Source organism: Oncorhynchus mykiss, chromosome Y (genome assembly GCF_013265735.2).
Source record: "Oncorhynchus mykiss isolate Arlee chromosome Y, USDA_OmykA_1.1, whole genome shotgun sequence".
Classification (NCBI taxonomy): domain Eukaryota; kingdom Metazoa; phylum Chordata; class Actinopteri; order Salmoniformes; family Salmonidae; genus Oncorhynchus; species Oncorhynchus mykiss.
Window position 1 is genome coordinate 14,943,953 of NC_048593.1, and position 26,926 is coordinate 14,970,878.

At 42.6% G+C, this 26,926-nt stretch overlaps 1 protein-coding gene and 1 pseudogene across 2 annotated transcripts; one reads left to right on the forward strand and one right to left on the reverse strand.

Moving 5' to 3' along the window:
• Window positions 1–1,659: 1,659 nt before the first annotated feature.
• LOC110509329 lies at window positions 1,660–3,162 on the reverse strand (annotated as a pseudogene).
• Window positions 3,163–12,387: 9,225 nt separating this feature from the next.
• LOC110509699 (small glutamine-rich tetratricopeptide repeat-containing protein beta) lies at window positions 12,388–26,260 on the forward strand. 2 transcript variants are annotated; one of them, XM_021590740.2, is made up of 11 exons: window positions 12,388–12,510; window positions 13,768–13,871; window positions 14,601–14,704; window positions 14,894–14,975; window positions 15,141–15,240; window positions 15,596–15,700; window positions 15,918–16,056; window positions 21,246–21,308; window positions 23,349–23,386; window positions 25,410–25,493; window positions 25,794–26,260. In XM_021590740.2, exons 2-11 carry the CDS (start codon window positions 13,772–13,774, stop codon window positions 25,903–25,905), a joined length of 927 nt encoding a protein of 308 aa, XP_021446415.2. In that variant the 5' UTR covers window positions 12,388–12,510; window positions 13,768–13,771; the 3' UTR covers window positions 25,906–26,260. The 2 variants fall into 2 exon arrangements, with proteins under 2 accessions (XP_021446415.2, XP_036823881.1); XM_036967986.1 differs by lacking the exon at window positions 23,349–23,386 and having other exon boundaries at window positions 25,794–25,923.
• Window positions 26,261–26,926: the final 666 nt, after the last annotated feature.

The window sequence follows — 26,926 nt, forward strand, 5'->3', positions numbered from 1 at the left end:
GGTCAGTGTAATGTGATGATGTATGATGTTTTGTCTCCCCCTTGTGGACACACACACACACACACACACACACACACACACACACACACACACACACACACACACACACACACAAAACAGTATTTGTATTAATTAAGGATCCCCATTAGCTGCTGCCAATCTTCCTGGGGTCCAAACACATTAAGGCACATTTAAAAATAAAAAAAACAGTACATCATATAATGTCATTACACCATTACACCACTCCCTGTATACCAAGACTTCGTGGCCTCACACAGTTCCCACTTCATCAAGTTCGCTGACCCCTTACAAAAAAGATTGCAGTTTTGAAACTGTTGTAAAATTGCAGTAACTGCAGTTGACTGAGGTATTTTGGATGCAGTAATTGCAGAATACTGCACCGTAAGTGCAGTTACACTGCAAAATTACAGCAGAATTTGTATTTTATTTTGGACGCAGTATTTTCAGCTCTACTGCACACTACTGCCGTCAAACTGCAGTTATACTGTACTCTGACTGCAATCTTTTTTCATAAGGGACAACACGACAGTAGTAGGCCTGATTACCAACAACGACGAGAGAGCCTAGGCACTCTGACGGCATGGTGCCAGGTAAACAACCTCTCCCTCAACGTCAGCAAAACAAAGGAGCTGATTGTGGACATCAGGAGGATCCAGATTGGGCATGCTCCCATCCTCATCAACGAGACTTCCGCGGAGATGGTCAAAAACGTCAAGTTTTGTGGCCACACATCTCAGAGGAGCGGAAATGGTCAAACGACACAGACACTGAAGTAACTCTGCCTGTCCTCGAGGGCCCTCACAGTGTTCTACAGGAGCATCATTGAGAGCATACTGTCGGGCTGCATCACAGCCTGGTACAGCAACTCCATCGCCGCTGGAGCAACGGATTTTTTCTGGCCACTCTTCCGTACAGCCCAGCTGTGTGGAATGTACGGCTTAAAGTGGTCCTATGGACAGATACTCCAACCTCCGCTGTGGAGCTTTGCAGCTCCTTCAGGGTTATCTTTGGTCTCTTTGTTGCCTCTCTGATTAATGCCCTCCTTGCCTGGTCCGTGAGTTTTGGTGGGCGGCCCTCTCTTGGCAGGTTTGTTGTGGTGCCATATTCTTTCCATTTTTTAATAATGGATTTAATGGTTCTCCGTGGGATGTTCAAAGTTTCAGATTTTTTTTTATAAACCAACACTGATCTGTACTTCTCCACAACTTTGTCCCTGATCTGTTTGGAGAGCTCCTTGTTCTTCATGATGCCGCCTGCTTGGTGGTGCCTCTTGCTTAGTGATGTTGCAGACTCTGGGGCCTTTCAGGACAGGTGTATATATACTGAGAGCATGTGACAGATCATGTGATACTTAAATAAAGTCCACCTGTGTGCAATAAAACTAATTATGTGACTTCTGAAGGTAATTGGTTGCACCAGATCTTATTTAGGGCCTTCATAGAAAAGGGGGTGAATACATATGCATGCACCACTTTTCAGTTAAACATTTTGTAGAATGCTTTGAAACAAGTAATATTTTTTCCTTTCACTTCACCAATTTGGACTATTTTGTGAATGTCCATTACATGAAATCTAAATAAAAAATAATTTAAATTATAGGCTGTAATGAAACAAAATAGGAAAAACGACAAGGGGGTGAATACGTTTGCAAGGCACTGTAATATTACACACGTGGTAGCATTCAAAGATGCTTGCCAATCAAAGGGAACTTGCAGGCTTAAATTCTCTTTCTTCTTAACTATAGATGCATAAAAAAAGGAATATGGTAACTCAAGATGAATGGTGAGTGGACTGGATTGACTGTGCCATACCTAAGGATTCATTATTCCTCTCTATTTTAAAACGACTGACAAAGATGCCCATGGAGTAGACCTCGGTCCACAGGTAGCCATAGTACTGGCCATCGTAGCCCCCAGCCAAGTGACTGAAACTGGTTGTCATATTAGTGCCTGGAGGGAAAGTAATACTTTTGTGTTCTTTGAGAACAATACATCCTTACAGGAGGAACATTGCTTTAAATTGTCCATTCATATCTTAATTAAAATGGCATTATATTGTCACTGGTGTGAGACCTGGAGTAGCGGGGATCCCCAGGATGTCTTGGCAGTGCTTGGCGAACACCCTGACAGTGTCCGCTTGGGACTTGGTGTGCAGAGAATGGTCCACTTTACTGAGCACTACCTGATGCTGGTTCATCAGGTAGTGGGAGTGGGAGTATATTGGATGTCAAGTTATTTTATGTTTTTTTAACAAATATTTTAGATTTGAAGGGAACAGACATGCATGCTATCCAGTAGATATATACAGTACAATAGACCCAGTAGGATAGATCCAGTAGGATAGATGCACTACTTATTTCTTAGTTAACTTATTACATATGAATGGGTGAATTGGTGGAGAGGTTTCTATATGTGTGACATCTGACCTGTATTGGCGACTCGGGAGGAAATTAGTTTGTTGAGCAGATTGTCAGAGATGGGGTTCCTTCTCCCATACCCAGTTCTCCAGTATCTGAAATGACACCTCCACAAAGTCTGTCTCTCCAAGGGTCCCACTGAACTCTGAGAACGTCATCCAGGGAGGGATTCATGGAGATTAGAAAACACTGTCGATTTTCAGGACCAGGCTGGTGATTATTGCGTCGAGGGTCAGTGTTGAATGTGCACCCAATGTGCCTACCCTGGAGCAGAGCTTGTGCATGATGTGGCCAAACTCACGGAAGAAGGTCTCCAGCAGAGAGGGCAAGCATTTCGTAGGCTTGGTTAAGTTGGCCACCACCGCCACTGCCAGCATCCTACGTTTCCCATCAGCCCACCGACAGCCGGACTGAAGCCCGCAGAAAGGACACAAGATCAACGATTCAAAATCAAGCACGGTGTGAATCATGCTCTGGACCTTATAATTAGCCACAATAGTATGATATCTGCTATGGAAGCTTCGAACAAAGCAACTAGCTCTGCATCCCTACCAGGAGTGTACAACTATAGCCCCAATAGCCCCATACAGTCCTGCTGATGTTCATTCTTCCGTGGCCTTTCAGCTGGACTATCTGGGATGTAGAACTGGCCAATCTTCTCCCCGGTGGCCGTGTCCAGTACGGAGTAGAGGCTGACGTTATCGTATCACACGTGGGCGTTGTTTACCCTCTTGAAGGTGAGCCCCAGCAGGTCCTGTTAGATACTGAGCAGCCCCTCCGTCACCACCTCGGGAAGAAAGTACTCGATCAGCTTGTCCTTGTCCGCGGCAAACTTCACCTGCTCCACCTGGTTCATGTAGTAGGGCATGTCCCAGGCATTGATCTGTCCATCAAAGGCTTTTCACCGCATTGCACAGTCCCTGTTCTTTAGGGCCAGGATGTACTTCCTTTCCTTCAAGCACACCGACTTCAGTTTCTCCTAGAACTCACCTGTAAAGTAGAAGACATGGAAATTATATCAACATGGAGTGGATGCCACCTCACCTCGATTTCAATTAGCTGTTTTATTTTAAAGTTTCTTTCCACAATTTGTGATTATAGTGCTAGAAAAGTTATTGAAGCACAGAGGCTGCTGACTCATAAACATATTCCGGATCTGACTATTGGTAAGACATTACATATTTATTAAATATCTATTGCATTTATATCTGAATACTGTGTAATACAGCTCTACATTGATTTACTGATAGGCCATGAATACAGAAAGCATGCCATGTGTTGGTATTCAAGTACATTCTTGGCGTGGGTACTCATTGCCAGTAGCTGTGCCACCTTTGACCTCAGCTCAATCAGCTGCTCCAAAATGACTGTGTTAAACCTCCAACAAGACGTAAAACATTAAACTTTCAGGAAGTCTGGCACATATGGTCATAAATACTGCATGTTGACTTCTATGAGAACTCTCTGAACTCTATCAATAAATTTTTGAGACTTGAGAACAAGGGTATTCAACAGCACAAACTTGTCGTGGGGATAGAAATAGATGGTCCTGAAATAGATGGATAAACTTAAAACTTTTTTTTTTTTTCTAGGGTGCCTGGATTTCTGAAGGAACTGCACCCCTTGGCACCCTTATAATTCCAAACTTTGTTATAGTAGATGCCAAGTGGCATACCAACATTGCAGATTTAAAAGATCAATCAACCAACCAAACAAACAATAAATCAATGAATAAAACAATATATGAATCTATTATCAATATGATTTGTAGAGCACTTTTGTACAAGTGGACCAACAGCAGGAGGTTACCTCTTTACACTGCTATAAAAAGCAGTCTCCATCTTCCTCTTCATTTTTATTTATTTATTTATTTCACCTTTATTAAACCAGGTAGACTAGTTGAGACAAGTTCTCATTTACAACTGCGATCCGGCCAAGAATAAAGCAAAGCAGTTCGACACATACAACAACAGAGTTAAACATGGAATAAACAAACATACAGTCAATAATATAGTAGAAACAAATCTATATACAGTGTGTGTGTCACGTCCTCGCCATAGAGAGGCTTTTATTCTCTATTTTGGTTAGGCCAGGGTGTGACTAGGGTGGGCATTCTAGGTTCTTTATTTCTTTGTTTTTGACAGAGTGTGGTTCCCAATCAGAGGCAGCTGTTTTTCGTTGTCTCTGAATGGGAACCATACTTAGGCAGCCTTTTTCCCACCTGTGTTTTGTGGGTAGTTAGTTTCTGTTTAGTGTCTGCACCTGACAGAACTGTTTCGGTTTTTGACTTTGTTATTTTGTTCTAGTGTTTTTTTGAGAAATAAAATATCATGAACACTTAACACGCTGCGCTTTGGTTCGATCATCATTCCGACGAGAGCCGTGACAGAACTACCCTCCACAAAAGGACCAAGCAGCGTGGTCATGGCGGAGAAGGGATCCTGGGCACGGGAGAGAAGGGAGTTTAGGAGATCGTGGACATGGGAGGAGATCATGGCAGGCGACAAAAGCCTGCCATGGAAACATGCGGAGGCAGATAGAGAGGAGCGGAGAGATCAGGAGTTACGGCAGAGACGGGAGCACGAGAGGCAACCCCCCAAATGTAGGGGGGGGCACACGGATTGGCGAGCGGGGCAAGCGGAGTTGGTCATGGTTCCAGTGCCATGTTTTACGGTTTTACGCACCGTGCTTTCAGTGCACTGTCACAGCCCGGTGCGTGCAGTACATGCTCTCCGTACCAGCCGCGTAAAGAGGGGTATCCAGCCAGGAAGTGTGGTGCCGGCTCAGCGCTCCTGGTCTCCAGTGCGCCTCCTCGGACCAGGATATCCTGCGCCGACGCTGCGCAAGCTGTCTCTGGTGTGCCTGCACAGCCCAGTGCGTCCTGTGCCAGAGCCTCAAACGTGCCGGGATAAAGTGGTGATTCAGCCAGGAGGGGTTGTGCTAGCTCTAAGCTCCAGACCTTCAGTGTGCTTTCAAAGCCCAGTGCGTCCTGGGTATCCAGCCAGGACGGGTTGTGCTTGCTCCACGGACCAGGCCTCCAGTGTGTCTCTCCAGCCCGGTGAGTCCTGTGCCTGCTCCACGGACCAGGCCTCCTGTGTGTCTCTCCAGCCCGTTGAGTCCTGTGCCTGCTCCACGGACCAGGCCTGCAGTGTGTCTCCCCAGCCTGGTGAGTCCGGAGCCTCTGGCGACGGTCCCCAGCGATGATCGGCGGCCCGGTTCCTCCAGTGAAGGTCCATGCACCAGGGCCGCCACCAAAGCAGAGGGATCTGCGGGCGGAGGGGGGTCTACGTCCCGACCTGGAGCCGCCGCTGTGAAGGGATGCCCTCCCCTTTAGAGTCAGGTTTTGCGGCCGGAGTCCGCACCTATGGGGGGGGGGGGGGGGGGGGGGTACTGTCACGCCCTGGCCATAGATAGGCTTTTATTCTCTATTTTGGTTAGGCCAGGGTGTGACTAGGGTGGGCATTCTAGGTTCTTTATTTCTTTGTTTTCTATTTCTTTTTTTTTGACAGAGTGTGGTTCCCAATCAGAGGCAGCTGTTTTTCGTTGTCTCTGAATGGGAACCATACTTAGGAAGCCTTTTTCCCACCTGTGTTTCGTGGGTAGTTAGTTTCTGTTTAGTGTCTGCACCTGACAGAACTGTTTTGGTTTTTGACTTTGTTATTTTGTTCTAGTGTTTTTTTGAGAAATAAAATATCATGAACACTTACCACGCTGCGCTTTGGTCCAATCCTCATTCCGACGAGAGTCGTGACAAAGTCGTGTGCAAATGAGGTAAAGATAGGTAATGCAATAAATAGGCCATGGTGGCAAAGTAATTACAATATACCAATTAAACACTGGAGTGATTGATGTGCAGAAGATGAATGTGCAAGTAGAGATACTGGGGTGCAAAGGAGCAAGATAAACACAGTATGGGGATGAGGTAGTTGGATGGGCTATATTACAGATGGGCTATGTACAGGTGCAATGATCTGTGAGCTGCTCTGACAGCTGGTGCTTAAAGCTAGTGAGGGAGATATGAGGCTCCAGCTTCAGTGATTTTTGCAGTTTGTTCCAGTCATTGGCAGCAGAGAACTGGAGCGTACAGGTCGCAATGATGGGTAGTATATAGGGCTTTGGTGACAAAACGGATGTCACTGTGATAGACTGCATCCAATTTGTTGAGTAGAGTGTTGGAGGCTATTTTGTAAATGACATCGTCGAAATCGAGGATCAGTAGGATGGTCAGTTTTACGAAGGTATGTTTGGCAGCATGAGTGAAGGATGCTTTGTTGCGAAATAGGAAGCCAATTCTAGATTTAATTTTGGATTGGAGATGCTTATTGTGAGTCTGGAAGGAGCGTTTACAGTCTAACTAGACACCTAGGTATTTGTAATTGTCCACAAGTCAGAACCGTCCAGAGTAGTGATGCTGGATGGGCAGGCAGGTGCGGGCATGATCGGTTGAAGAGCATGCATTTAGTATTTATTACTTGCATTTAAGAGCAGTTTGAGACAACGGAAGGAGAGTTGTATGGCGTTGAAACTCATCTGGAGGTTTGTTAACATAGTGTCCAAAGAATGGCATCAGAGGATAGTGGTGAGGGTATGCCAGTCACCTTGTAATGTCTGTCCGCTGTCTTCTCCAGCCCATTCAGATAGCTATCCGCTAAAAAGCAAGAGTCAAAACCCAAATATTCTGAATACATGGGAAGGATATATGAAGAATACATGACAAGGATATGACTACAAAGATATACACAGAGGACAAATCATTAGGAACACCTTCCTAATATTGAGCTGCACCCCCTTTTGCTCTCAGAACAGCCTCAATTCATCGGGGCTTAGACTCTACAAGGTGTCAAAAGCGTTCCACAGGGATGCTAGCCCATGTTGACTCCAAGTGCTTCCCACAGTTGTGTCAAATCGGCTCTGGATGTCCTTTGGGTGGTGGACCATTCTTGAAACACACCGGAAGCCCCGATGAATTGAGGCTGTTCTGAGAGCAAAAGGGGGTGCAACTCAATATTAGCAAGGTGTTCCTAATGTGTTGTCCTCTCAGTGTATATAGCCTGAGCGTGAAAAACCCAGCAGTGTTGCAGTTCTTGACATACTCAAACCAGTGCACCTGGAACCTATTACCTTACCCCGCTCAAAGGCACTTAAATATTTTGTCTTGACCATTCACCCTCTGAACGACACACATACACAATCCATGTCTCCAATTGTCTCAATGCTTACAAATAATTATTTAACCTGTCTTCTCCAATTCATCTACACTGATTGAAGTGGATTTAACAGGTGACATCAATAAGGGATCATAGCTTTCACCTGGATTCACCTGGACAGTCTGCCATCGAAATAACAGGTGTTCCTAATGTTCTGTCCACTCAGTGTATGAAGGACAATCATGAATAGTTCTTTCATTTCTTTTAGTTCTGGTTCTGGTTCTGCTTGCTTAGTTCGTTTTCACTGAGTGTTAGTCGTTGTTTCTACGTCATTCAGATTTTGGTTGAAGTTGATTGAGAGTTCACTGAGTTTTGACAATCATATGATTTCCATGAGAGAGAAAAAATAGTCACATTGGTATGAGAACTCTACAGTGTTGAAAAGTGTAGACCATTACACTTTTAGCTCTGCAAACCACATAACAGCCACATTTCAAATCTTCAACACTTAAGTGCCACTGAGAAATCCTGTCCCTTATGTACAGTGTGTGAAACTCCAAAGCTTGTATCACCTTCTGTATATCCTTTGAAAAAAGCAATCATTTTCTCTTCCCTAATGTGATAGGACGGTCTAAGAATCTCTTGGCCTCAGGCATTACAGTGTCCAGATGCTTCTCCTGCAAGAAAACATCAGACCACTCTCTGAGGATGCACTTGTACCAAGTTGGCAGCATATTCAATATTTCTCATCTGTCCCATTGAACTGTGGCGCAATGTCTGTATGTGTGTGTGTGTGTGTAGTTCTGTCAGTCCGCCAGGTGTCCACCTCAGGCAGGCGTTGGAGCAGTACCTAGACAGCTTCCAGGGCCATGTGACAGTTAGGACTTCATCTGGACTCATTGAAACTACTTAAAGACAAATTATATTTTGGTATTTGTTTCATTAGTCCAAGTGCAAAAGGCATCATGACGGCTGTATTTCTGTATATTGGAAGTTTTTTTTTTCAACATTTTGTTATGTTACAGCCTTATTCTAAAACATTTTAAATTCATTTTTCCCTCAAAGCTACACACAATACCCCAAAATGACAAAGCAAAAACGTTTTTTTTTTTGTTGAAATGTTTGCAAATGTATTACAATTAAAAACGGAAATATAACATTTACATAAGTATTCAAACCCTTTACTCAGTACTTTGTTGAAGCACATTTGGCAGAAATTACAGCCTCGAGTCTTCTTAGGCATGGCACTACAAGCTTGGCACACCTGTATTTGGGGAGTTTCTCCCATTCTTCTCTGAAGATCCTCTCAAGCTCTGTCAGGTTGAATGGGGAGCGTCGCTGCACAGCTATTTTCAGGTCTCTCCAGAGATGTTCGATCGGGTTCAAGTCCAGGCTCTGGCTGGGCCACTCAAGGACATTCAGAGATTTGTCCCGAAGCCACTCCTGCATTGTCTTGGCTGTGTGCTTAGGATCGTTATCCTGTTGTAAGATAAACCTTCACCCCATACTGAGGTCCTGAACACTCTGGAGCAGGTTTTCATCAAGGATCTCTGTACTTTGCTCCGTTCATCTTTCCCTGGATCCTGACTAGTCTCCCAGTCCCTGCCGCTGAAAAGCATCCCCATAGCATGATGCTGCCACCACCATAGGGATAGTGTCAGGTTTCCTCCAAACGTGACGGTTGGCATTCAGGCCAAAGTGTTCAATCTTGTTTCTCATGGTCTGAGTCTTTAGGTGCCTTTTGGCAAACTCCAAGCGGGCTGTCATATGCTTTTTACTGAGGAGTGGCTTCCGTTCAGCCACTCTTCCATAAAGGCTTGATTGGTTGAGTGCTGCAGAGATGATTGTCCTTCTGGAAGGTTCTCCCATCTCCACAGAGAAGCTCTGTCAGAGAGGCCATCGGGTCCTCCCTGACCAAGGCCCTTCTCCCCCGATTGCTCAGTTTGGCCAGGCGGCCAGCTCTATGAAGAGTCTTGGTGGTTCCAAAGTTCTTCCATTTAAGAATGAGGCCACTGTGTTCTTGGGGACCTTCAATGCTATAGAAATTTGTTGGTACCATTCCTGAGATATGTGCCGACACAATCCTGTCCTTTGACCTCATGGCTTGGTTTTTGCTCTGACATGCACTGTCAAGTGTGGAACCTTATATAGACAGCTGTGTGCCTTTCCAAATCATGTCCAATCAATTGAATTTACCACAGGTGGACTCCAATCAAGTTGTAGAAGTATCTCAAGCATGATCAATGAAAACAGGATGCACCTGAGCTCAGTTTTCGAGTCTCATAGCAAAGTGTCATAATACATTTGCAAACATTTCTAAAAACCTAAAAACATTTCTAAAAACCTGTTTTCGCTTTGTCATTATGAGGTATTGTGTGTAGATTGACGAGGGAAAAAATATTTCATACATTTTTTTAATAAGGCTATAACGTAACAAAATTAGGAAAAAGTCAAGGGGTCTGAATACTTTCTGAATGCACTGTATCTTGAAAACTTAATTGCTAAAATGCTAAACATTTTGGGCCTATATCAGCAATGGACTAATAGTTTATTGGTGGAGTTTTCCTTTAAGTACAAAGGGTAATAAATAGTCTGGAGAAAACACTGTCTCCTCTCAGTGCTTTTGCAGTACACCCTCTTCCAGATGATTAATCCAAATCATTTGATTGATAATGACATAATGTTTCATTATGTTGATGACTAGTTGAGTATGTATGATATGTGAACATGATAGTTAGTGGAGTAACAGGGGTTTTAACCAGGATCAAGCCACTTGGCATCAGCTGCTGCCAGACCGTAATCAGGTCAAATTACAACTGTAGGCTAAATATAAACCAGTGGTATCAAATGAGGGCACATTTAGAATGAATGAACTCTAGCCAAAGCCAACAACGTAACACCTCAAAATAAAAATTTTGCTCCTGATTTATCTCCTGCTCCATTTTTTATCATAAATTATTTTGGCTATGTGTGTATGTGTGTATGTGCATATTGTACTTATAATAATAGTTAGTTCATAGGTACTTAAAGGAAGGATTCACCCATTTTGAATGTTATATCATTTTGGGGCATTTCTGAGCAATGTTGGGGGTCATTTCATGTTTATCTGAGCTATTGCCGTTCAAGCAGGCAGAAATACTGTAGAAATACTGTATATGATGAAACACTTCTTTCTGGCCAGTATTGCAGGTGAATCCAAGTTGTTATTAACTACACTCTAACAACTGTCAATGTTTCCCTAGCACTACACACGCCCAAACAAGGAGAGGCATCGACTTCGGCAGAAGTCGTGACACCAGGTTTAAAAAAATAAAAATAAAACGCTATTTTCTACATTGTAGAATAATAGTGAAGACATCAAAACTATGAAATAACACATGTAGTAACCAAAAAAGATTTAAACAAATCAAAATATATTTTATACTTGAGATTCTTCAAATTAGCTACCCTTTGCCTTGATGACAGCTTTGCACACAGTACCACAGTAGGAGTCACAATACCAAGCAGTCAAACAAGGAAATGGTTCCAATCGTTTTTCCACCGTTCATTCCACGGATTTCAGAACTCGGTCCACCAGAAAGTGGAAAGCAACACTTTTGCAGTTCTACTACTTGAGGTCTTTCAAAAAAAGCAGTGTTAGAAAGGATTACCTATACATAATGACCAGCTCATGTTATAGACAGAAGCGAGCTACATGGCAAATCAATCCGAACTCATCTCTCGGCATGTCCAGCCCATCCATTATCTCAGCCAATCACAGCTAGTGGGAAGTTTCCTGCCTTTTTCCATGGCTAAACCAACTTGGCTCGTAATTTAACCATTTTATCCGTATTTACAGATGGCATACAAGTTTGTTATTAAGGCCACATAAGGTTCACAAAAATAGAGTATCACAGTATCATAATACCCATAAAACCTAGCAGTCAAACAAGGAAATGGTACCAATAATCTTTCCACCATAAATTTTTCCCATCGGGCATTTTAGAAATGCTTAAAATATGGGTTGTGTTTCGTGTTGGCTTACACTGGAGTGATGTTTTGATAACCGTGTACATCTCTTTAGGTCAAGATGACTTTTATCAATATATTTGCCTGTATTTACCCCCCCAAATGAAATGCTAATTAGCTGCTAATGTGGCAATCATAAAGAACTACACATGCCATGATGATCTGGACGAGACTGCTGAATCGAGGCAATGTGAAGAATCTCTGGATTAACTGTCTGTTAGCTAAATTTAGTGATGAATATATTGGCTAAATTTCTTTCACAGCACAATGCTGTGAACTGTCTTGGGACAATTTTAAATTGACACAATACCTGTTAGCAAAGTTATCAGCTAGAGATGAGGTGCAGAAGCTTGCAGGGATTTGTAGTCTTGCATGATGTCTACTTTAATGCTAATTAGCATTTGCGAATATGTGAGTAAATAGAGCCGAATATATTGATAAAAGTCTCCTTGTCTGAGAGATTTACATGGTTATCAAATTGTCACACCACAGTAAGCCTACACGAAACACAGCCTTTATTTGAAGTGTTTCTAATATTCCCAAAGGGAAAAATGAATGGTAGAAAAACGATTGGACCCATTTTCCTGTTTGACAGCTAGGTTTTGTGGGTATTATGACACCTCCACTGTGGGGCTCTATTCATGTGGAATTAACAAACACAACCACGACTTTGACAATAGCCTACTTGCACAGCGTTCGACACACTACAATTCGTACCGAAAACATGATAGCAGGAAGTTCATGACGTTTTCTACGTGCAATTCGCAAAACCCTCTCTTATTCAACCTCTCCCCTTCACAGCTCCAGTAGTGCTACTGAATCGGTTTACTTCCGTTGTAAATGCGCAGGCGCCAGAGATGCGCTCAATCAGAGAAGATCTCATGACGCGATAGCAGGGACAGCTGCAAAATATCTCAGGTAGGTGGGCGCACTGGGCGGGGTCGTCGAATGGCATCCCCTGACTCAATGTTGTTATTTACAATGTTACAGTACTATATTTAGAAGGATAGGAATGAGCAGTGGAGCTGGCTTTGTTTTTCTCCCTTGTATAGGCAGCTTTATGATAGCGATGCTCTGCCATTATAGGTTGCAGACTGCACTGCATGGGTAGAGAGACGCACTGTCGGTGATGATCAGGGAAGATAATGTATTTGGACACGCTATGTACATGATAAATAAATGTCTGTCATCAACGACTGCTATTTACTTTAGATAAGGATGCATTAGGTTGACATGGGATGAAAATCTCAAGTCCCTACTGGCATTAACAGCTACACCGCATCATCCCATGTCATCACTACATCTTTTGTTATGAGGCTGATGTCAACATAACAGAGGGCTAGAGTTGCCTTGCTTTGAAATGTCAAACAAGCATGATGATACATTTTAGGGTTTTACAATTTATGCATGGTTGCAAAACTGTCAATGATACAATAGAGGTAATTCATTCAAATGTATGTTTGTATTATGCCATTCCAAACATTGATTGTGTCATAATTTATTACAGTGCAATGTCAAGAAATATCCCATATTCTCATATCTAATAATATGGGAAAATATGGGTTCCCTGTTGTGTAGGTTATGGATCATTTATAATGGCACACCTGGTTGTGCTTGATGTTTATGCAGTACTACTGTACAGTAATGCAATATCCTCAGTATTAGTATTGTAAATATGTTTCACCATCCCAAATTAAAATGAGTAGACAATAGATATGAAAAGACTACCAAATCCCCACTCTAAAAATGTGTATCACATAGAAATCTGAATTATGTTGAATAATCTGAAGGAATCATGATTACTGAACTGTAAAACACATTTCAGTTGAAGGCATTCATTGGTGCAATTGACTAGGTATCCCCCTTTCCCTTACTCATACAGAATGGCTTATACACACACTCAACTTCCCTCTTGAGTTGTCTTGGAAACAGACCTGCATCTTACCACAGGCAGTATTGTATTATATTTGGTGCAATGTATTATCAACTTGGCTCCAATGTACCACATTACAGTGGCTTGAGCTAATCATACCGTAAGGGAGTCCAATAACAATAGAACTGTCATAAAAAAAACACATTTGTGACGCTTATTCTAGTTTGAATGAACGCTACAGCCTCTCAATGTGTGGGATTCTATTCTATGTATCCCTAAATGCTGTATTATTTTTTTTGCAGCAAAATGGCAGTGGAGAAGCGCTTGGCATTCTCTATTGTGCAGTTCCTGCGAGATCAAACTCACTGTGGCGCTTTGAATTCCGATGAGCAGGAAAGCCTCGAAGGTAGATCAGCTTAGGATCGCTGTCCGATCACAACGTTTCTTAAAACCGCTTATGAAAATACTGTACCCTGCTCTCTCCAATTCAGGGATTTGTGACTGGTGACTGGTGACTGAGTCTTCTTATCAAATAGACCCACAGATAACTGCCAAAAGAAAAGAAACACCTACATAAATGGTCATAATAGGGTGTTGGGCCAAGACGAGCCACCAGAACAGCTTCAATATGCATTGGCATAGATGCTACAAGTGTCTAGAACTCTCTTGGAGGGATGCGACATCATTCTTCCACAAGAAACTCCATCATTTGGTGTTTTGTTGATGGTGGTAGAAAACGCTATCTCAGCCATCACTCCAGAATCTCCCATAAATATTAAATTGGGTTAAGATCTGGTGACTGAGACAAACACACACAACAACGACTTTAAATCACCCTATTCTCCTTTAAGACCACTCTTTCAAAGTCACTGAGATCTCTTCTTCGAGCCATGGTAGCCACAATAATGGGCAACTGGGCATTTTTATACCTGATGCCTAATCATGGGATGGGATGTTAATTGCTTAATTAACTCAAGAACCATACCTGTGTGGAAGCACCTGCTTTCAATATATAATTTGCATCCTTCATTTATGCAAGTGTTTCCTTTATTTTGGCAGTTACCTGTATAACAATAAAATAAACAGCTCAGTGTTGACTATTGTGTTATTACAACACATTTTTTCCCCCTTGTAGTTGCAATACAATGTTTGGAGACCACCTTCAAGATCAACTCCAGTGACTGTCATCTCGCAGCACCACAACCTCTCACTGAAATATTCCTCAATTCTCTCCTCAAGGTGGGGTTACTCTCTGATTCTCTACCTTATTTCAAACTCTTTTACCTTAACTACAACATCAACTTGTCTGTGTGCAGTTCATCAATCATTATCAAATCAGTAACCTCACAATCAGTAAACTAAGATGATGTATAATGTATATTAGGCTTTATTGATATCTTACTTTATCTGTCATTGTATTTTCCTCAGAATGATCAGAATAATCCGGTGCCACCAGAGACGTCCCCATCACCAGAAGACACAGAGAGGGCAGAACAACTGAAGAATGAAGGTACCTGCCACTGTTTTAATATGTAGTGTAGACATATGATAAATACACTTTGGATGAGTGCAAACTCAGTTTAAGTGCACTTCCGTTTTCCTTCAGATTGACATTGTTTTGTAATGTTGTAAATTCTGATTATCAGGCTGAACTAAAACAGCATTTCATTTTCAGGGAATAATCACATGAAAGAGGAGAACTACAGCTGTGCGGTGGAATGCTACTCAAAAGCCATCAATCTGGACCTCCGAAACGCTGTCTACTACTGTAACAGGTACACACAACCGCTTCTGAAATGGAGAAGTATCAACACTATATTCAAATGAGAAATATATAACACAACACCTAAATTAAGTCTGTATCTATTGTGTTTTTATACCAACTATATTGGTAATTATTGTGTACAACTGTGACAATAACTCATGTTATTCTTGTACTATACATAGATAATGCAGTCACAGTTACAGTACTGTCTGAGCTGAAAGACATAGTGGCATACACATCTGGTGAACCAGACTACTAGACAGGCACACAGCTGCTGCAGCCTTTGCATGTGCCTGCCTTATTGATCTGAGTGCAAATAAATAAACCTGAGCGTCTGGCTGCTGCTGCTGTTGTCATCACCGCAGGGCTGCCGCCCACAGTAGACTGGGTAACTACACAGAAGCAACGGGGGACTGTGAAAGGGCCATAGGGATCGACCCCAGCTACAGTAAAGCCTATGGGAGAATGGGGTGAGTTAGACATGGGAGAGTAGTGGAAATGTTGTTTACAATGTCTAGTCATGTATCATTTGAGGAATATAGTATTGCTTTTTGGAACTTTGTTTACAGAGCAATAGCAGTATCTGATGATATTGCAAGAAATTTGGCTTGAAAATAGCTATTGTTTTGCTCTGGAGTTAAATTTACTGCACTTCTCCAATGTCTCTTATTCCCTGTGTGTCTCTAGATTGGCATTTACTGCTATGAATAAGTACCCAGAGGCCATCTCCTTCTTTAAGAAAGCTCTGGTGTTAGATCCAGAGAACGACACCTACAAATCCAACCTGAAGATTGCTGAGCAGAAGCAAAAAGAGGCAGTCAGTCCTGTAAGTAGTGCTGTTTTACCTCCTTGTGTGATTTCATATCTGAAGGTCAATCTAAAAAAAACACATGTAATAATATATCATTACTCCCCTAAAAATACTGTCACTACAGCTCCAATAATGGACACTTTATTTACATGTGAACACAACTCTAGATTTCTTCATGTAATATTAAATGTGTATCTTATATCCCACGGGCATTCAAGTATGTCAAGATATCCCAATTGTGTCAACAGCTTTATCAGACACATTTAATATTCCTGCTTTTAGCAGTGGTACAAAATTATATCATACTGAACCTACAGACGGATTTATCTTGTCCGATTCAGCGTCAAACTGTACTATGAAACAAATAAAAAATATATAAAGAATGATAGTCAAACGCTTTGGAGCACCTGAAATTAAATTTGAAGCAAAAAGTCAAACTTGGCTCCATCATTGAATCAGATGGCTCATTCAACACAAAACGCACTGGTATTGCCAACTTCTTTAATTCTTTTTTCATTGGCAAACATAGACATGACAACAACAAATTCTGAACCTAAATGACCAAATTATGAAAGACAAGCATTGTTATTTTGTTGTCGATCAACAATGACAAGCCACCTGGGTCTGACAACTTGGATGGAAAATGACTTAAGATGATAGCGGATGATATTGCCACTCCTATTTGCCATCTCTTCAATCTACATGAAAGTGAAGCAAAAGTCATTTCGCTACACAAGAATAGCAAAGCACCCTTTACTGGCTCAAACAGCCCACCTATCACCCTGTTACCAAACCTTAGTAAACTTTTTGAAAAAAAAAAGTTTGACCAGATACAATGCTATTTCACAGTAAACAAATTAACAACAGATTTTCAGCACGGTTATAGCAAAGAGCATTCAACATGTACAGAACTTACACAAATTACTGATGATTGGCTGAGAGAAAATTATATTACAAATATTGTGGAAGCTGTTTTGTTACTCAGTGCAGCCTCTGACATTATCAATCATAATGACTTTATGACTTTAGATCCCTTGCTATAATGTGGATGGAAAGTTACCTGTCTAACAGAACACAGAGGGTGTTCATTATTGGAAGCCTCTCCAACATAATCTAGGTTTAGTGAGGCATTCCCCAGGGCAGCTGTCTAGGCCCCTTCATTTTTCTGTCTTTACTAATGACCTGCCACAGGCTCCGAGTAAAGGCACTAGGTTTGTGGCACTTGGACTACTATCAAGTCATGTGGTCAGGTGCCACAAAGAGGGACTTAGGAAAATTACAATTGGCCCAGAAGAGGGCAGCACACCTGGCCTTTAAATGTACATGGAGAGCTATGTGTACACTGGCTCAAAATAGAGGAGAGATTGACTCCATCACTACTTGTATTTGTGAGAAGTATTGACATATTGAATGTTCCGAGCTGTCTGTTTAAGCTACTAGCACACAGCTCAGAAACCCATGCATACCTCACAAGACGCCAGAGGTCTCTTCACATTCCCCAAGTCCAGAACAGACTATGGGAGGCGTACAGTACTAAACTACCGGTCAAAAGTTTTAGAACAACTACTCATTCAAGGGTTTTTCTATTTTTACAATTTTATACATTGTAAAATAATAGTGAATACATCAAAACAATGAAATAACACATATGGAATCATGTAGTAACCAAAAAAAGTGTTAAATAAATTAAAATATATTTGAGATTTGAGATTCTTCAAATAGACGCCCTTAGCCTTGATGACAGCTTTGCACACTCTTGACATTCTCTTTTCCACCTTCATGAGGTAGACACCTGGAATGCATTTCAATTAACAGGTGCGCCTTCTTAAAAAGTTCATTTGTGGAATTTCTTTCCTTCTTAATGCGTTTGAGCCAATCAGTTGTGTTGTGACAAGGTGGGGTGTATACAGAATATGGTATTTTACCAAATAAGTCCAAGAACAGCTCAAATAAGAAAAGAGAAACGACAGTCCATCATTATATTAAGACATGAAGGTCAGTCAATACGGAACATTTCAAGAACTTTTAAAGTTTCTTCAAGTGCAATCGCTGAAACTGGCTCTCATGAGGACCGCCACAGGAATGGAAGACCCAGAGTTACCTCTGTTGCAAAGGATAAGTTCATTAGTTACCAGCCCCAGAAATTGCAGCCCAAATAAATGCTTCACAGAGTTCAAGTAACAGACATCAACTGTTCAGAGGAGACTTTGTGAATCAGGCCTTCATGGTCGAATTGTGGCAAATAAACCACTACGAAAGGGCCTCAATAAAAGAGACTTGCTTGGGCCAAGAAACACGAGCAATGGACATTAGACCGGTAGAAATGTGAGATTTTTGGTTCCAACCGCGGTGTGTTTGTGAGACGCGATGTGGGTGAATGGATGATCTCCGTAGTGTATTTCCCACCGTAAAGCATGGAGGAGGAGATGTTATGGTGTGGGGGTGCTAACCCTAACCCTGTGATTTATTTAGAATTCAAGGCACACTTAAGCAGCATGGTGACCACAGCATTCTGCAGTGATACTCCTTCCTATCTGGTTTGGGCTTAGTGGGACTATCATTTGTTTTTCAACAGTATAATGACCCAACAGACATCCAGGCTATGTAAGTGCTATTTTACCAAGAAGGAGAATAATGGAGTGCCGCATCAGATGCATCAGACGCATCAGACGCATCCCCCAACCTCAACCAAATTGAGATGGTCTGGGATGAGTCAGACCGCAGAGTGAAGAAAAAGCAGCCAAGAATTTGTGGGAACTCCTTCAAGACAGTTGCAAATGCGTTCCAGGTGAAGCTGGTTGTGAAAATGCCAAGAGTGTGCAAAGCTGTCATCAAGGCAAAGGCTGGCTATTTGAATATTCTCAAATATACAGTTGAAGTTTTACATACACCTTAGCCAAATACATTTAAACTTAGTTTTTCACAATTCCTGACAATATATATATATATATTTTTTTTTGTTTTGAATTTTACCCCTTTTTTTCTCCCCAATTTCGCGGTGTCCAATTGTTGTAGTAGCTACTATCTTGTCTCATTGCTACAACTCCCGTACGGGCTCGGGAGAGACGAAAGTTGAATGTCATGCGTCCTCCGATACACAACCCAACCAGCCGTACTGCTTCTTAACACAGCGCGAATCCAACCCGGAAGCCAGCCGCACCAATGTGTCGGAGGCTACACCGTCCACCTGGAAACCTTGGCTAGCGCGCACTGCGCCCGGCCCGCCACAGGAGTCGCTGGTGCGCGATGAGACAAGGAGATCCCTACCGACCAATCCCTCCCTAACCCGGACGACGCTAGGCCAATTGTGCGTCGCCCCACGCCCTCCCGGTCGCGGCCGGTTACGACAGAGCCTGGGCGCGAACCCAGGGACTCTGATGGCACAGCTGGCGCTGCAGTACAGCGCCCTTAACCACTGCACCACCCGGGAGGCCTGTTCCTGACAATTAATCCAAGTAAAAATTCCCTGTTTTAGGTCATTTAGGATCACCACTTTATTGTGTGAAATGTCAGGATAATAGTAGAGAGAATGATTTCTTTCAGCTTTTATTTATTTCATCACATTCCCAGTGGGTCAGAAGTTTACATACACTCAATTTGTATTTGGTAGCATTGTCTTTAAATTGTTTAACTTGGGTCAAACGTTGTGAGTAGCCTTCCACAAGCTTCCCACAATAAGTTGGGTGAATTTTGGCCCATTCCTCCTGACAGAGCTGGTGTAATTGAGTCAGGTTTGTAGGCCTCCTTGCTCGCACACACTTTTTCAGTTCTGCCCACAAATGTTCTATAGGATTGAGGTCAGGGCTTTGTGATGGCCACTCCAATACCTTGGCTTTGTTGTACTTAAGCCATTTTGCCACAACTTTGGAAGGATGCTTGGTGTCATTGTCCATTTGGAACCCATTTTCAACCAACCTGACTGATGTCTTGAGATGTTGCTCAATATATCCACATAATTTTACTTCGTCATGATGCCATCTCTTTTGTGAAGTGCACCAGTCCCTCCTGCAGCAAAGCACCCCAACAACATGATGCTGCCACCCCTGTGCTTCACGGTTGGGATGGTGTTCTTCGGCTTGCAAGCATCCCCTTTTTTTCTCCAAACATAACGATGGTCATTATGGCCAAACAGTTATATTTTTGTTTCATCAGACCAGAGGACATTTCTCCAAAAAGTTGCAAACCATAGTCTTGCTTTTTTATGACGGTTTTGTAACAGTGGCTTCTTCCTTGCTGAGCGACCTTTCAGGTTATGTCGATATAGGACTCGTTTTACTGTCGATATAGATACTTTTGTACCTCTTTCCTCCAGCATCTTCACAAGGTCCTTTGCTGTTGTTCTGGGATTGATTTGCACTTTTCACACCAAAGTACGTTCATCTGTAGGAGACAGAACACGTCTCCTTCCTGAGCGGTATGACGGCTGCATGGTCCCATGGTGTTTATACTTGCGTACTATTGTTTGTACAGATGTACGTGGTACCTTCAGGCGTTTGGAAATTGCTCCCAAGGATGAACCAGACTTGTGGAGGTCTACAATTTTTTTCAGAGATCTTGGCTGATTTCTTTTGATTTTTCCATGATGTCACGCAAAGAAGCACTGAGTTTGAAGGTAGGCCTTGAAATACATCCACAGGTACACCTCCAATTGACTCAAATTATGTCAATTAGCCTGTCAGAAGCTTCTAAAGCCATGACATTATTTTATGGAATTTTCCAAGCTGTTTAAAGGCACAGTCTTAGGGTATGTAAACTTTTGACCCACTGGAATTGTGAAACAGTAAATTATAAGTGAAATAAGCTGTCTGTAAACAATTGTTGGAAATATTGTCATATATCATGCACAAGTTAGATGTCCAACCGACTTGCCAAAACTATAGTTTGTTAACAAGAAATTTGTGGAGTGGTTGAAAAACGAGTTTTAATGACTCCAACCTAAGTATATGTAAATTTCTGACTTCAACTGTGTATTCCACATCAAGTACCTCATGCAAGCAGTAAAATCTGATTGAAGAAACTGATAAAAATACACCTTATGGAGTGTGAAGTGATGGGGACTGTGAAGAGACACACACACACAGGCACAGACACACGTATACACACACACAATAACAAATGTACTATACACATGCCTTGCTAGGCAGCAGCTAATAGGTATTCATAATAAATACAAAATGAAGCCTTTGAATGTTTGCTTGTTATAGATAGCTACGGGACTGGGATTTGACATGGCCAGCCTCATCAACAACCCTGCCTTCATCAGCATGGTAAGACTATAATTCGTGCTGGGCTGGAACAAACACCTGCACACAACATGTACAGTGCATTCAGAAAGTATTCAGACCCCTTCCCCACATTTTGTTACGTTACAGCCATATTTAAAAATTAATTAAATAAATACAAATTCTCATCAATCTACACACAATACTCCATAATGACAGTGAAAACAGGTCTATACTTTTTTTGAGCTCAGGTGCATCCTGTTTCCATTGATCATCCATTGATCATCTTTGAGATGTTCCTACAACTTGATTGGCCTCCACCTGTGGTAAATTCAATTGATTGGATATGATTTGGAAAGGCACACATCTGTCTATATAAGGTCCCATAGTTGACAGTGCATGTCAGAGCAAAAACCAAGCCATGAGGTCGAAGGAATTATCCGTAGAGCTCCGAGAAGGATTGCGTTGAGGCACAGATCTGAGGAAGGGTACCAAAAAGTGTCTGCAGCATTGAGGGTCACCAAGAACATGGTGGCCTTGATCATTCTTAAATGGAAGAACTTTGGAACCACCAAGACTCTTCCTAGAGCTGGCCAAACTGAGCAATCGGGGGAGAAGGGCCTTGGTCAGGGAGATGACCAAGAACCCAATGGTCCTTCTGACTGAGCTCCAGAGTTTCCCAGTGGAGATGAGAGAACCTTCCAGAAGGACAATCATCTCTGCAGCATCACCAATCAGGCCTTTATGGAAGAGTGGCCAGACATACTCCTCAGTAAAACGCACATAACAACCAGCTTGGAGTTTGCCAAAAGGCACCTAATAGAGACTCGGACCATGAGAAACAAGATTCTATGATCTGATGAAACCAAGATTCAACTCTTTGGCCTTAATGCTTAGCGTCACGTCTGGAGGAAACCTGGCACCATCCCTACGGTGAAGCATGGTGGTGACAGCATCATGCTGTGGGGATATTTTTCAGCGGCATGGACTGGGAGACTAGTCAGGTTCGAGGGAAAGATGAACCGAGCGATCCTTGATGAAAGCCTGCTCCAGAGCGCTCAGGGCCTCAGACTGGGGCGAAGTTTCACCTTCCAACCGGACAAAGACCCTAAGCGCACAGCCAAGACAACGCAGGAATGGCTTCGGGAGAAGTCTCTGAGTGTCCTTGAGAGGCCCAGCCAGAGCCTGGACTTGAACCCGATCGGACATCTGGAGAGACCTGGAAATAGCTGTGTAGTGACGCTCCCCTTTCAACCTGACAGAGCTTCAGAGGATCTGCAAGGAAGAATGGGGGAAACTCCCCAAATACAGGTGTGCCAAGTTTGTTGCACCAAAGATTGATGTGTGTAGATTGATGAAAAAAACACAAATTTAATCCATTTTAGAATAAGACTGTAACAAAACAAAATGTGAAAAAAGTCAAGTGGTCTGAATACTTTCCGAATGCACTGTACCTGGGTGGAAATAGAGGTTGTTTCCTTAATGTACTTTAGGTGCACTTAAACGGTGCACCAGATGCGGGGGGTGGGAGTATGCACTTTTGGGACTATGCTATTGGTTCTATTACATCAGAAAAGTAAATCAGGCTCACCTGCAATATTTGAAAGAAAATAAATACTATATTCGACCCAGGTATGACGCACATTGCAGTCTCTCCAGGGCAAAGGCCATCCCTGGTCTAGACAAATCCTAGACACAGATTCCTCATACTTCTTTTATGAGTGTTTGTGATACAGTTACTAGTGGAGAATGCTTCCTAAAATTAACCGCATACCTTACACAGTTGGCCTGGTCAAGGGGCCTGGGGACATTCAAGGCGTTGATCATGACTAGTTGATTGAACGGGTGGCTGATGGAATGCCTGACAGGCAGAGAGTGCATGTCATTATAAGCATTCCAATCCTACATGGCAGAAGCTGGGCTGAATTATGAATAGTTTTACTAGACAGCTGTAAATTTGGTACCAGCACTAAGTAGTCACGCCACTTGAGAATGCATCTGGTTCCCCATCAACGCTGTTAATTAATTGTCATTTTCACACATTTAAATGGGTGACATGGTGATTGGCTTTGTGTGTATTTACAGGCCGCCAGTGTGATGCAGAACCAGCAAGTGCAACAGCTGTGAGTGTTCGGCATGTTTCAGCATACCCAGGGCTGGGGCTCAATAGTGTGAGGCATCCTTTCCTCATCTCGGTTCCTTCATCTGCACTGATCTGGATGAATAAATAGGTGAAAGCCACCCCACTGAATCTATCGAGACACAGCCCATCAATATCACCCCTACCTACTGTATATGTACAGTACATAGCTACCTCAATTACCTCATTCCCCTGCACATCGACTTGGTACTGGTACTCCCTGTATATAGCCATGTTATTTTCTACTCCCCATATACACTACCGTTCAAAAATTTGGGGTCACTTAGAAATGTCCTTGCTTTTGAAAGAAAGCACTTTTTTTTGTCCGTTATAAAATTGATCAGAAATACAGTGTAGACATTGTTAATGTTGTAAATGACTATTGTAGCTGGAAACTTATGATATTTATTAATGGAATATCTACATAGGCGTACAGAGGCCCATTATCAGCAACCATCACTCCTGTGTTCCAATGGCATGTTGTGTTAGCTATTCCAAGCTTATCATTTTAAAAGGCTAATTGATCATTAGAAAACCCTTTTGCAATTATGTTAGCACAGCTGAAAACTGTTGTTCTGATTAACGAAGCAATAAAACTGTCCTTCTTTAGACTAGTTGAGTATCTGGAGCATCAGCATTTGTGGATTCGATTACAGGCTCAAAATGGCCTCGTCAGTCTATTCTTGTTCTGAGAATATAAGGCTATTCATGCGAGAAATTGTCAAGAAACTGAAGATCTCGGGGCCTCCCGGGTGGCGCAGTGGTTAAGGGCGCTGTACTGCAGCGCCAGCTGTGCCATCAGAGTCCCTGGGTTCGCGCCCAGGCTCTGTCGTAACCGGCCGCGACGCACAATTGGCCTAGCGTCGCCCGGGTTAGGGAGGGCTTGGTCGGTAGGGGTGTCCTTGTCTCATCGCGCACCAGCGACTCCTGTGGCGGGCTGGGCGCAGTGTGCGCTAACCAAGGTGGCCAGGTGCACGGTGTTTCCTCCGGCGCATTGGTGCGGCTGGCTTCCGGGTTGGATGCGTGCTGTGTTAAGAAGCAGTGCGGCTTGGTTGGGTTGTGTATCGGAGGACGCATGACTTTCAACCTTCGTCTCTCCCGAGCCCGTACGGGAGTTGTAGCGATGAGACAAGATAGTAGCTACTACAACAATTGGATACCACGAAAAAGGGGTAAAACATTTTTTTTTAAATCTTTAAAAAAGAAACTGAAGATCTCGTACAATGCCCTTCACAGAACAGCACGAACTGTCTCTAACCAGAATAGAAATAGTGGGAGGCCCCGGTGCACAGAGGACAAGTACATTAGAGTGTCTAGTTTGAGAAACAGATGCCTCACAAGTCCTCAACTGGCAACTTCATTAAATAGTACCTGCAAAACACTGGTCTCAACATCAACAGTGAAGAGGCGACTGGGATGCTGGCCTTCTAGGCAGATCTTGGCAATTTCTCACATGGAATAGCCTTCATTTCTCAGAACAAGAATAGACTGACGAGCTTCAGAAGAATGTTCTTTGAGCCTGTAATCGAACCCACAAATGCTGATGCTCCAGATACTCAACTAGTCTAAAGAAGAACAGTTTTATTGTTTCGTTAATCAGAACAACAGTTTTCACATGGAATAACAACAGTTTTCAACATAATTGCAAAAGGGTTTTCTAATGATCAATTTGCCTTTTTAAAATTATAGATTTAGATTAGCTAACACAACTTGCCATTGGAACACAGGAGTGATGGTTGCTGATAATGGGCCTCTGTACACCTATGTAGATATTCCATTAAAAAATCATCCGTTTCCAGCTACAATAGTCATTTACAACATTAAAAATGTCTTCACTGTATTTCTGATCAATTTAATGTTATTTTAATAATCCTGTTAGAATTTCTTGAAAGTCAGAATGTAGGATTTACTGTTCAATTGTACTGATTTGTTTCAAGTTTTTGTCATAACATGGCATGTGACACATGTTTATAACTGTCTTTTGGGTTCTCTCCCTCTGTGGGCAGTATGTCTGGGATGATGTCCAATGCAGTTGGGGGTCCAGCAGCAGGAGTGGGAGGACTGTCGGACATCTCCAGCCTGATTGAAGCGTACGGCAGCACCATAGTGCTATTACTGTAACATACACAGGGACTCTCTGTTTATGACATTAGGGCTCTAATTACACATTTAAATAAGCATCAGACACATCAAGAATTAGTGAGGTTTAATTTGGACTAAATGATCATGAATTTCCCTTGACATTTTAAATTATTTTAGAAGTTTATTTTGAAATATTTGATGTAGGATGCTACATCCTAGTTCTTTCACAAGCTGCCTGACACAAGGAGTACATAAGTAAAGCAGAGAAACACTCAATTCTAACTCCCCTGGTCTCTCTCTGTTTGCAGTGGTCAGCAGTTTGCCCAGCAGATCCAGCATCAGAACCCAGAGTTGATCGAACAGCTGAGGAACCACATCCGCAGCCGCTCCTTCAGTGGCAGCGCTGAGGAGCACTCGTGATCCACACAGGTCTGTGTACTACAACACAGAGGTTAGGGCTCGCTCTTAGAGTGCATCTCCATAGTCTAATAAAGAGGCGTCCTCCCCTTCATGTGCTCTAATGGAATGGTGAGAATTAGCATGGAGATTGTGGTGGATTTGATGCCACCTGTCCAGTTATATCATAGCAGAGACCTGATTGTACATGTGCGCTTTTGTTTTACTGGCAATAGATGGATCAGGATCTGCATATTAATTACTGAAACTGTTATTACCATGTTGTTACACAAGGTGAAAAGGACATTTGAAGGCATGTAAATGTTTCTTACCTTCAGCGTATATGTTTCAATAAAGGAAGGGCAACCATATGATGTGATTACAATCTCTACACCCATTCCTTAAACTCACATCACCGACAGAGCTGGAATGAAGGGACCGATGGGGACGATGGCACTTCACTGGGACTGGGTCTTCAGAGAGGAGAGGAAACATTTTACACACCCAATCAGGAGACAGAGTATCTAACACATTCTATGTACACTGAACAAAAATATGAACACCACATGTAAAGTGTTGGTCCCATGATTTCATGAGGTGAAATCAAAGATCCCCAAAATGTTCCATATGCACAAAATAGCTTATTTCTCTAAAATGTTGTGTACAAATTTCTTTACTTCCCTATTAGTGAGCATTTCTCCTTTGCCAAGATGATCCATCCACCTGACAGGTGTGGCATGTCAAGAAACGGCATGGTCATTACACAGGTGCACCTTGTGCTGGGGACCATAAAAGGCCACTCTAAAACGTGCAGTTTTGTCACACAACACAATGCCACATATTTCTCAAGTTTTGAGGGAACGTGCAATTGGCATGCTGACTGCAGGAATGTCCACCAGAGCTGTTGCCAGAGAATTGAATGTTAATTTCTCTACTATAAGCCACCTCCAATGTCATATTTGAGAATTTGGCAGTTGTCCAATCGGCCTGACAATCGCAGACCACATGTATGCCAACATGTGGGCGAGTGGTTTGCTGATGTCAA